General features: G+C 41.8%; 1 protein-coding gene across 5 annotated transcripts in view; it reads left to right on the top strand.

Annotated features, from left to right (window-relative positions):
• The window catches only part of SUCO (SUN domain containing ossification factor), a 1,613,753-nt gene that overhangs the window by 467,056 nt on the left and 1,134,692 nt on the right, over positions 1-12,005 (top strand). For all 5 annotated transcript variants that reach the window (XM_069641200.1, XM_069641197.1, XM_069641195.1 and 2 more), the window contains one exon: positions 8,065-8,189. In XM_069641200.1, the coding sequence (XP_069497301.1) occupies positions 8,065-8,189 (125 nt within the window). The remainder of the gene's footprint in view (positions 1-8,064; positions 8,190-12,005) is intronic.

The raw sequence follows: 12,005 nt of genomic DNA, 5'->3' as shown, positions 1-12,005 counted from the left end.
GTAAAGACACTATCCGAGGTTCCAAACCCACACCAGCGGCCTAAAGCCAGGATCATATCCTCACAGTTTGGCACACCACCGGGCCGGGACTCTCCATCCCCCAAAATTTGGCACACCACCATGCCGGGACTCTCAATCCCCCAATATTTGGCATACCACCATGCCGAGTACATTTACATATAAGTTAAGTTCATGGTAGTGGGTGAGACATCACTGGTCCCCCACTCTCTCAAGCTCCAGGTCCCAACTGACACCAACTTCCAGGGACCTTGAGTCATAACATTCCATAATGGAATTCTCACTTAAGGCATACACACAAAGGTAAGGGAAGAAAAGCATAAAACATAACAAGTAGTTATTGTCGTAAAGGGAGAGGAAGGAAGAGACGCTAATGGAGGAAGAAGTGAGAGTTGGAGGTACGAGCGACAGTGATACAGAAGTAAGAGAAGAAACAAGATCAAAGGGTGGAGGTGGAAAGTCTGAGTGAGAGATTGGAGGGAGAGTGAAGTCATGGGAGGAGACCAGCTTACAAGATCAGTGTAGCAAAGGGTCAGGTACGAGAGGGTGCGAGCGTGACGCTGGGCGAAAGAACACACCATTCCCCATTCCCTGAGTACTAACGGATGACAGGAGAGGGAGTTACAAGTTCCCTAGGGAGTCGTCAGGTAGCCATCGTCTTGGGGCAAACACCTAAAGTGTAGAGAGTATAAAGACAGCTAGGGGTTTCCTATCTGAGAGTTACTGACAAGCCTGAATGAGACGTCTGGGCTAGGGAGGTGGGAACCAAGCCCGGGGAAGCTGAAGAGAGGAAAGAGCCGTCCCTAGCGCCAAATATCCCCAGCCCATTAGGCCCTGAAGAAAACCAGCCATTCGAACTATCAAAAGTCTTTAATAAACACTCTTGGACTTTCCTTAAGAGTTGGCATGGTTCTTTGTGACGGGCCGCGCCGTCACATACTGCATTGTGACATAGCTTGGAATCACTGTCCTGAGTTGAACGATGTAAAACATCCTCGTTTTGCACAGAAATTCAGTGAATACATTAATCCATGGTTTCCGTGAAGGTTGGAAAGACCCATCAAAGTAAAGGTTGTAAGTAACCTGAAAACTCTGTGTAATATCAAGGGTGGTAGGCTAAATAACTATTGTGCCTGAAATCATCGAGAACAAAGGGCAGATACCTAAACCCAAAAAAGCAGCTATCCACTGGTATCTATCCCTTCCTTCCTCTGTCCCTCATGCTTCCTTATTTTGGTCTGCTTGAATTTTAAGGGACCAGAAGTTCGATAGGGCAATGCTGCCCACTTGGTTGATGCTCTGGCAAATATGGCACATTTCATTAGACTTTATACATGCATCTTCCTAGCTTAAAAATAACTCACTCGTCAAGACGCTGCAACACCATGAAGTGTGTGATTGATATTTCAGAGGTGGCCCTCTTACAGTTTCTGCCCAATGCACTCATTGTACAGTGGGAAACACAGCATCACCGATCATTTTTGAGAAGCAGTCAGCCCAGAGGGTACCCTTGTAGGAAATGTAACACAACTTGTTTTTTGCTGGAAAACTGCTTTCAAACAAGTCGTCTTCAGGTAGATGCTGCTTTACATTAGACTTCTAAAGATAGAGTGACAACTTCTCTCTTGCCTAAATTCTGGAGAGCGCCTCATGAAAGCCTTCTTCTATTATATTTGGGATTATTCTTTGAAGTGAAAACAAACTGAATCATCTATCCCTAAAATTCATATAAACCAAGTGGGATTCCTGCCTCCTTCTCTTTGGATGAGCAGTGTTTGGCTCAAACTGACATTGCACAGTGGCAAAAGAATCCCAGTAAACGTTTGTTCCTTTCTTTCCGTATAGGCAATCGTTACAAAAAAGTGTACACCTCTAACTGCCATGCTAGTGTGCTTATTTCAGATAAATGTGCATCCCCTGTAATTGTTTACAGTGAATCTACTGCTTAGAACCATTGGAGGACAGCCTCAATGATTTTAAGTCATTGTTCCTAATAACCTTTCCAAGTGGCAAATGCTGATTAACTTCTGAGAATTTGACTTTATGAAAGCCACACATTCAGAAGTCCTTAAATAACATACTTCAAGCAGGACTGACACACACTCATGCTATCACAAAGCATTCTTGCCACACTGGATCTCTCCCTTCCTGTGATTTTAGCATCTGCGTGCCACTTTTATCCTCTTCCCTTTCACTCGCTCATTTTCTTTCTTGCGGCAGACCAAGTTCTGGTTACCCTGGTGGGGGCACAGTACACCAGTTCACAGACAAGCCTTCGTCCTCCGATACTCTTATAGTGGTGATTTGTCACAGTATTAAAAGCATGTTAAAATGACGTATCATAACACTTAATTTCTAACCTCTTGTGTTCACTCCAAATAGAGAAGGCACACACTTTTGTAGTATCAGGGCTCAATGGAGTGTAAGTAATTATTGGACTACTATGTGGCATAAACACTATTATTTATTGATAAAAGATATATACATATAATATGGAATAGGAGCTGTGTCCACAGCTGCCGCGGCTCACAGCTGTTGTTGCTTGACTCGCATTCCGGATTCCCTCTGATGTAGCTGGGTTCCATGACTCGCTCCTGAGCACAGAAGATTCATAAGCTGTGCATAGTTCCAAAGGAGCATGAATGCTACACATCTCCCTTCCTTTATAATGTCACAAAACAAACAACTAAAAAAATCTAAAAGTGGAAATGGAAGAAAGTTCACACCTAGTCCTCCATGCGCCTTGGCTTGAGATAAGCTCTTCCCCACCTGGACTTGCAAGTCGTGTCTCTGATGAAAGCTGGCAAGGAAATTACCTCAGATTTGTTTGAATAGTCTTTTTGCACACCATTCGCTCTTGATACTTTCCTTCGACAACTTGCTCTCTCATTGGTCTCACTCAGACATCTATCAATATCCTCACCACTACTGGTTTTCAAATGTTTACTATCATTACAGACCCATACTCTCTCAATATTCCAAATCCTTCCATCCTCCGTTCTGACAGCATGTTTGAATGCCTCCACAACTCTGATTGGTCTGGACCATTTACACAGGTCTCCTCTAAGGGCAGGGGGAAGATTGACTCTGTCATACTTATTCACAGGCCTTTTCTCATCATACACAGATTTGTTTTTCAACTGAATATTTCTGATCTTGTCACATACAACTCCAAAATCTTTCTCCACTCCATTATCTTTATTCTCCAACCATAGCAGTGCCAGTTTTGTGTTAGCCTTCCTCCCACTGCTTAACTCAAAAGGAGAAAGACCAGTTGTGGAATGCGGTGTAAAACGATGCGCCACAATCCTTTCCTTAACAGCTTCCTCCCAATTTATCCCATTGGACCATGCCCACCTAATGGTCTCTTTCAACACTTTGTTAAAACACTATACTGTCCCATTTGTCTGAGGGTGGTATACGGCACATTTTTTGTGTACAATGGAGTACTTACTGCAGAGATCCACCATCTCTTTAGATCTGAATTGAGTACCGTTGTCGGTCATACTCCCGGATAACCCTCTCTCTCACAAATTTCAGACAGAAATTCAACCACAGTTTTCCCAGTGATACTTGATGCTATTAACACTTCCACCCATCTAGTGAGGAGATCAATTGCCACCACGCAGAATTTCTGTACTCCATTGCTGTTCACAGGGCCTAACACATCCATGCCCAAATCCTTCCATGCTTTACTCGGAATTTCAGTACCCACCATAGATTGTTTCACACCCACGCAACTCTTTTCACTGCTACTGCAAAGGATACAATCACAAATGTAACGTTCTATTTGCAGATCGCATCCAGGCCACCAAAAGTCATTTCTTATTCTCTGCTTGGTTTTTATTATTCCCTGGTGACCTTCATGACCAAGTTCAATCACTCTTCGGCGTAAACTTGAAGGTGGAATTACTTTATCTCCCCTCATGATGATACTGTTGTGTATATGTAATTCATCAGCAAAGAACCAATAATCCATAAGATCCTCTTCTTCAAATCTCGCTTTGCTCCATGGACCTTGACTGTTGACCAGTTCCTTCAAACGTTCTAACACTTTGTCATCCTTTTCAGCATTGTTCCATTTCATCCTTGAGATGGATGCTGCCTCTATGTTCAAAACAACTTCCATATCATCCTCATCTGCGATTTCAGATATATTGGTAAGGCGGGACAGACAGTCGGCAGTGATGTTCTTAACTCCAGGTACATAACACACAGTGCAATTATATTCTTTAAGAAGCATCACCCATCTCCTGATTCGATTGGATACTTTGTTTAACCCTTTAGGCATGATGACATTTACCAGGGGCTTATGATCTGTGCGGAATTCCTCTTCACCACCCCAAATGAAGCTCCTGAACTTTTCCGCCGCCCATTTTATTGCCAATGCCTCTTTCTCAATTGCAGCATATGATCTTTCCGCCCCCTTGAGTAATCTCGATGCAAATGCAATTAATACTTCCCGGCCCTTATTTTCTTGCGTGATAACAGCTCTCCAAGACCTATATTACTAGCATCAGTAGTAATTATGATTTTCTTATCACTACTGAAATTCTTCAACGCTGGAGCTTTGTCTATTGCAGTTTTAATGAATTCGAATTCTTCCTCGCAATCATCATTCCATTCAAAGATTTTCTTCTTGAGTAATTCTCGCAAGGAGACTGTGTGTATAGCAAAGTCACTAACAAACTTCGACGAATATTCAGCCATTCCGATGAATGTGCGCACTTCTTCTTTATTACATGGTCTAGGCATTTTCTTTATGGTGTTCACTAATTGTGCATTTGGTGATATGCCATCTGCAGAAATCTTGTGTCCAAGATATTCAATCTCTGAGCAATTAATTTTGCATTTGTCCTTGCTCAGAGTCATTCCTGCTTTGTATAATTTCTCGTACACATATCTCAATTTCTCATCATGATGCTTTTGACTGTCAGCATATATTAAGATATCACTCCAGGTACTCTCTCAAACAGATTGTGCATTATCTTCTGAAACACTGATGCAGCGGAAACCAGTCCAAATGGCATCCTCTTGAATTGAAATAAGCCATCGGGCATAATAAAAGCAGTGAGATGTCTGGAATGTCTGTGTAATTTCACTTGGTGGTACGCCGATGTCAAATCCAGAGTAGAAAAGAAACTTGATGGCCCAATTGTAGAAATCAGCTCCTGTATGTTGGGGAGAGGATGTCTATCTGGAACAACATACTTGTTAAGCACCCGCATATTCACACATATCCGGGGTTTCCCTGACTTCTTCCTGAGAACCACTAATGGTGAGACCCATTCACTAGCATCTATACTTTCAATAATTCCTTGATCTTCCATAGTTCTGATCTCCTTCCTGACTTCATCTCGCATGGATAAGGGTATATTCCTTAATTTCTGGGCCACTGGGGTATGATTGGATTTTAATTGTATTTCATGCACGTAACCACGAAGACACCTGATACCATCACGAAACACTGCTTCCAGGACATCATTGGTGTTGCACTTTACTGCATTGGGACCGGACTACTCTCAGACTTGTTCATATTATTACTAATAGCAAGGACAGATTCTTCCACAGTAGAATCTACTTTCACTTGTAATTTACTCTGATGAGTCTAGCTCAAAAGGGGTGTCTTGCCTACGCTGGTAATGTAAACTTTTCCTTTAGCCTTCCTACCTTTGAATTTTAACTTACCCCAGAACCAGCCTATCGTATCAATCTTTACACCACAATAAGCTCTGTGGTTGATATAATGGTCTTATGTAAATATTCATGTTTCTCTTTATTCCACAATTGTCGTGGTACCAACGTGTATTTTGCACCAGTGTCTATCATCATGTTCATTTCTACTCCATCAACATAAACTGTAGCTTTGGGGCTCTCTAAAACTTCTTTGTCATCATCATCCATTATGACAAATACACACTCTTCACCTTCTTCTCTATCACTGTGGTCACTATCTGAATTGCCCCCTAACCAATTGGTGGACGTATTGCGAAATCTGTAGCACTTGGTATAATGACCCTTCCCTTTGCATCTGCTGCATATGATTTTTATTGCTGGGCACTCTGGGTCGTCAGCCCAATGATTAGCGCTGTCGCACCTATAACACCTCCCTTGGCGTCTTTTCCTTGAATTAACAGGTTGTTTTTCTGGACTATCTCTTCTATTATAGTTATGCGAATTCCCCTTCTGATTGGTTCTGTACTTCTTTTTGTCAGTCTGTGGTGGTTTATATTGACCACTAATTGTTTTCCGTCTGACAGAGGTATTATTAACCATAGATATTGACTCACTATCTTCACTGGCGTTGCAAGATAATTTTGCTGATTTCATGTTATTGGTTTCAATCTGAATAGATCTCACTTTATTTTCTAATTCTTTTACACACTCTTCAGTGTGTTCGACTTCCTTCGCCACTCTTAACACAGTATCCAACGAAGGATCATTTTCTGACAAAAGTTTTTCTCTTACTTTTGCACTTCTGCACTCTAACATAAACTGATCCCTTAGTCTTTAATCTAGCTGTTTGTTAAAGTTGCATGTTTTTGCAAGTTTCCTCAATGCAGTAATACATTTCTCGACACTTTCCCCCACAAGGTGTTTTCTTGCCGAACTTGTATCTTTCCAATATTATGCTCACTTTCTTCTCGTAATGTTTATCAATTTTTTTGACAGTACGTTCATATTCATTAATATCAACATCTTCATCTGCCGGAAGTTCTGGTAGTGTTTCATATTTTTCCTGACCAGCCGGACCTAAACAGTGCAATAATAATGATTTCCTCTTCTCTGCGCTGCAATTCGGGCCACAAATCACACCTGCGTAGTGTTCAAAAGACCTGATCCACCTCTTCCATGGTATGCTGGGCACATTGGTATCAGGCATGAAGAACATTGGTGTAGGAACACTGCTGAATGCCATCCCTGCTGTGATGCTTGGTTGTGATGTGATGCTTACCGCTTAATTCCTTAATTTTCTCTTTATATTTTTTTTTATTTCTTATCTTTCAAAAGAAATAAATTCCCATGGAATACAATATGTGCTAGTGTTACTTGTAGGTAATCTCCTCAGAGCGTATAATGTAATAGCACATCAGCAGCCAAAAACGTTCACTACAGTGGCAGCATCTCAATAGTCAAAATTGCCTGTTGCTAAACTTGGATCAGAGCCTCAGGAAAATATAATGTGAACAGCTTTCAATAAAAGTTATTTGCTGTATACACGCTGAGACACAATCAGGGCGCGATGAAAATCAGACGTGTGCAGCTTTAACAGAGATTACGGGCTCCCGATACGGAAGCAGTTGCTGCACACAAAACAAAGTGAAACGCGCATGCGCGTACACGGAGAAATGGAAGATCAGCCATGTGTAACGGCGGTCCGCAACGGTAGTAAAAGGCAGTCCTTCTCCCGGATATTCAGCGTCGGGGGCCGCTGCAACGCTCAGGCTAGAGCGGAGCGGTCTTAACACTCCACGTACCTTCAACAGGAGTCACAGCGTATGGGGCCGCTACACCGCTCAGGCATGAGCGGAGCGGCCTCAACCTCAGATAAACAACGGACACGGCACCGTATGCAGGTAGGTGAAATCCTCGTCGCCAATTTGTAGTATCAGGGCTCAATGGAGTGTAAGTAATTATTGGACTACTATGTGGCATAAACACTACTATTTATTGATAAAAGATATATACCTATAATATGGAATAGGAGGGAGCAGTGTCCACAGCTGCCGCGGCTCACAGCTGTTGTTGCTTGACTCGCATTCCGGATTCCCTCTGATGTAGCTGGGTTCCATGGCTCGCTCCTGAGCACAGACGATTCATAAGCTGTGCATAGTTCCAAAGGAGCATGAATGCTACAACTTTCAAATATATACGCAGGCTGATGGGGTGGTCTTTTCAGTTAGCATAGAATAAAAGCTACTTTGCTTTAAGCTTGCCATTGCACATGGGCGAATGAAACCCAGTAAACGTTTGTTCCTTTCTTTAATGAAAAATGAAACCAGTACATTATTTTACTTACAGCTGTGCCATTGATTTTTTTTGCAGGCCAGTCAATGCATCCATCTGCTAATGGGGTTCAACCTACTGCCAAGAAAGTCCAGAAAAACCGAAATAATTATGCCTCCGTGGAGTGTGGTGCAAAAATGCTTGCTGCGAATCCTGAGGCGAAGGTAATCACTTTCAGGGATTGAGGCAAGCGTGTGGTCAAATGCTTTTAGCAAAGACAGTTTTTCTTTTTCTAATAAATTGTAGTTTGTGTCCTGATTTATGGTCTCTTGCCACCTGCAATTCTGTTTCCACACATTCCTAACGCACTGACAAATGCTTGCCTCTGGTTAATGTACTTGATGCTTCATTTTCCTGTCTAAAGCTTTTTAGGCTTTTCTAATCTCCAAACACGTTTTTGAAGTTTTCTTACTCTCGTTGCTTCTGCAGTGACCAAACTATTTTCTTCAATAGGTGAGCATCCTGTGGTAGGCTACTGTTAAGGAAAGAAGACCAGGTTGTTTGAAATGTCGGTCTTCCTGATACTCATAATCCCCTACCATTAAGGAATGCCTAATTTACCAGAAAATAAATGCCATTTAGGAGGGTGACTCAGAAGAAGGGATTCCACTGTGTGCCAAGCTGGAAACCTCTTCCAATCACTTCCAATTCCTTTACCGTCCTCCACCTGTGGAGGGCAGCAGCTAAGGGGTTGCAGCACAGACTTTAAAAAAGGCCAGGAGAGATGATGTGTCTGTGACCCAGTTGGACACCCTCCGGGGGGCCCTCTCAACCTTGCCCTAATCACCACATTCACTGGTCTCAATTGACAGTTGCAACTGTGTTCTGCATGTTGTCAAGTGGCCATTCAGCGTGGTGTTCATGCATGATGTCCGAGCGCCCAATATTGAGACCTAACTCTCCAGAGGCGTTTACATCAGTCATCCAGTGATGACTGGCTTTAAATCTTGTTGTTTTTTTTGTGTCAAAAACACACTGGCACAGACACTTTAGGTTTCAGGAAAAGGCAGAGGCTGTCCCTGTGTGTTGCCTTAGGTTCCCCGCAAGCACAAGAGGCTTTACTGTGAAAGTGAAGGTGGGACATTCACAACTTTGGGGTCACACAGATCAAAGACTGGAAACTCCACCTTGCACTTAGCAGTCGGTGGAGGAGTGCGCTATCATCCGGCTCAAGGGTGGAACATAACCTGCGACAAATACTACATCTGTACAAGAGTCAGTAGTCCAATGCAACGCCTTTATTGAATTTGTTTAGGATGGGTTTGGATAAGGCCTATACATTCTACCCCAGCAAATTACAAATAAGGACTGCTGTTCTACTTGTCAGGATGAGTTATTTATTTTACATTTTTTGGTATATAGTTTCACAAAATCTTTACATATTGCATTTCATCTAATACTCCACCAGTAAAAAAAAAAGAACGATCGTCACACATCACATGCACGCAGAAAGGTGTCCTACTCTTGGTAAATACAGAGCGACACCATGTAATTCATACAGCATCATCCCTTCCTAGTCATTTTTCCTTGTAAAAAAAGAAAATCCTAAAAGTTTCCTTGATATATTTTATCAGGGCAAATGTCCTTTTAAATTCTTCTTCTCCACGTAATGGGTTCCACCAATCCTCTTCACTTGCTGATGTCACTTTCAATCTATGGACCAGCAAATGCTTTGATCTTACCCTAGTAAGTAAGGACCGCAAATGCAATAGTGAGAAGTTTTAGCATTTCATTTTCACTGCCACACAATCTACAACTACCCCCTGTGAACATTTCTGATTTCTTGGACAGAAGATCCTCCTTTATGCGTAACCTATTCATTTGAAATCTCAGAAATTGTTCTCTATAATGCAGGCTAGGGAATTGTTGCAAGTACAAGGGTAGCACGTTAAACGCTTTTGCTTCATTGTTTAGATGTTTTAATAAGCTGCCTGCATTCTTTTTTTAGATTGTTTCGATCCAGTCTTGAGCCCATCAGTTTTTTTTTAACTGAGGTGGGATTATTTATTAGGGCAAGCTCTGTTGTGTTCAGTTGGTTTAACATTGTCCTACACCTTGCAACCCACATTTCCAATACCCAGTCTTGTTTGATGTCATTAACTATTTTCAAGATGCCAAAATGTTCAGGGCTCCCATTCATAATCAGTTTATGAAATAAGGCCAACGAATTCCAAGCCACTCTTGCGTGAATTGAAAGAAGGCCCAGTTCATGCTTTATTTCAGCAGGTGAGAGGCAATTGGATTTTCCTCCAAAAAGGAACACTCCAAAACCGCCCATGTCTCCCACGGCAGACATGTCGTGGTTTTGGCTCCATAAGAGAGGATAGGGACAACTTTTTGTTTATAAAACATTAGGAGCAGTCTCAGGGAAAATTTCCCAAATTTCCAAAAGAACCACACTCCCTGTGCAGTCAGGTTTTTAGCTTTCATTTTTAATTCTGTTATTCACAGGGCATCGTTCATACTGGAGTTGAGTTTCACTCCTAAGTATTTGATAGCTTCTACCAAAGGTATACTTTCAGATTTAATTTGCCACTCACCTTTCTTATTCTTTTTCCCTGTTCGATTCTGTAGAACTAGTATTTCAGTCTTGGAAATGTGAATCCTCATCCTATTGCAGACAACGTTGTCTTATACAGCATTCAGCCTCTGTTGCAGTTCGATTGGCATCTGCATATAACATCCATACAATCGGAATCCCGTTTATCTTTGGTGGAAGAGATGCTACTGGTTCCATAGCAACTTTTAGGTTAAATATGAAGAGGTTGAAGAGGGTCGGTGCTAAAGGGCGGCATCCCTGCTTCAATCCTATGCTGGTTCTAACCACTTTCGATAGCTGTCCTGCTTGGTTCAGCATTATTTTAATGGCTGTCTCAGAGTTCAAAGCTCTTATAACCGAGATTAAGTCATCAGGACTGTCCAGTTTTTTCATTTGATCCCACAGTAAGTACGCTGTCAAAGGCTTGCTGTAGGTGTATGAAAGCCAGGAATATCTTTGTTTTCGATTTGATGGCTCTAACTTTCAAGAGATTAATCAGGAAAAGGTTCAAGTTGCAGCCCACTATTTTAACAAAACCAGTTGGTCTAGTATCAAATGATTTGGAGACTCCTACCCAGTTTTATTTTAGACGGTTTAACAGTATTGATGTGAACATTTTACCCAGCACATCAAATAGTGCTATCAGGCGATAATTGTTGGGGTCCGCACGGTCCCGCCTTTTATATATCGGTAACAATATTGCTGTTTCCATGATGTTGCAATCTTTTTCCGTTTCACAATCTCTGTGACTAAAGCTTTGCTAAAGTCATCCCATTCTTCTGGGGCAAGCTTTAGCATGTAGTTTGTCGGTCCGTCAGGCGCTGGTACTCGTGAGTTACTAGCTTTTTTGATTATATAATATCCGGTCCTCTGTCGAACTTGATGTCCCAATCCTGCAAATTAAAAGTACTCGGGCGTCTCAATTTGTTCTTTGTTGCCTCCCAACAATGATTCAAAATTATGTACTCATGCTTCCTCGGATACCATGTTACTTATTAAAGTGTGTTGCAGTGTATTCCTGTTATTTATGGTCTGCCATAGGCTTCTGGAATCTCTATTGTTTAACAATTTAAGTATGTTTTCTGCATCCTGTTGATACATAATAGTTTTGTGTGAAATTAACCAATGTTTGTATTTTTGCTTCCTTATTTTGCTTTCCATGTTTTTGGACTGCGATGGCAGAGTGTAGCTTTCGAATATCCGGCCCTAAGCTTGGGTGGCCACCTCACTGTCAATTATGTCAAAGTTATGTCTATTCCTAAAATTAGTGTTTCCCCCAACTGCTTTGATTACCATGAAATCCATTAGCACGGGTGTATAATCGATACACAGGATTTCCCTCTCTCTAACGATCTGGAGCTGTGCCTTAAGTCTCCTTACGTCTGACTTGTTCATACGTAATCTATTACATCATCTCTCTACTTCTGACCTAAAATCCCAC

This window comes from Ambystoma mexicanum, chromosome 1q (genome assembly GCF_040938575.1).
Source record: "Ambystoma mexicanum isolate Mex_15411 chromosome 1q, UKY_AmexF1_1, whole genome shotgun sequence".
Classification (NCBI taxonomy): domain Eukaryota; kingdom Metazoa; phylum Chordata; class Amphibia; order Caudata; family Ambystomatidae; genus Ambystoma; species Ambystoma mexicanum.
Note: the sequence above shows the minus strand (reverse complement) of the source record. Positions and strands in the feature narration are given on the sequence as shown.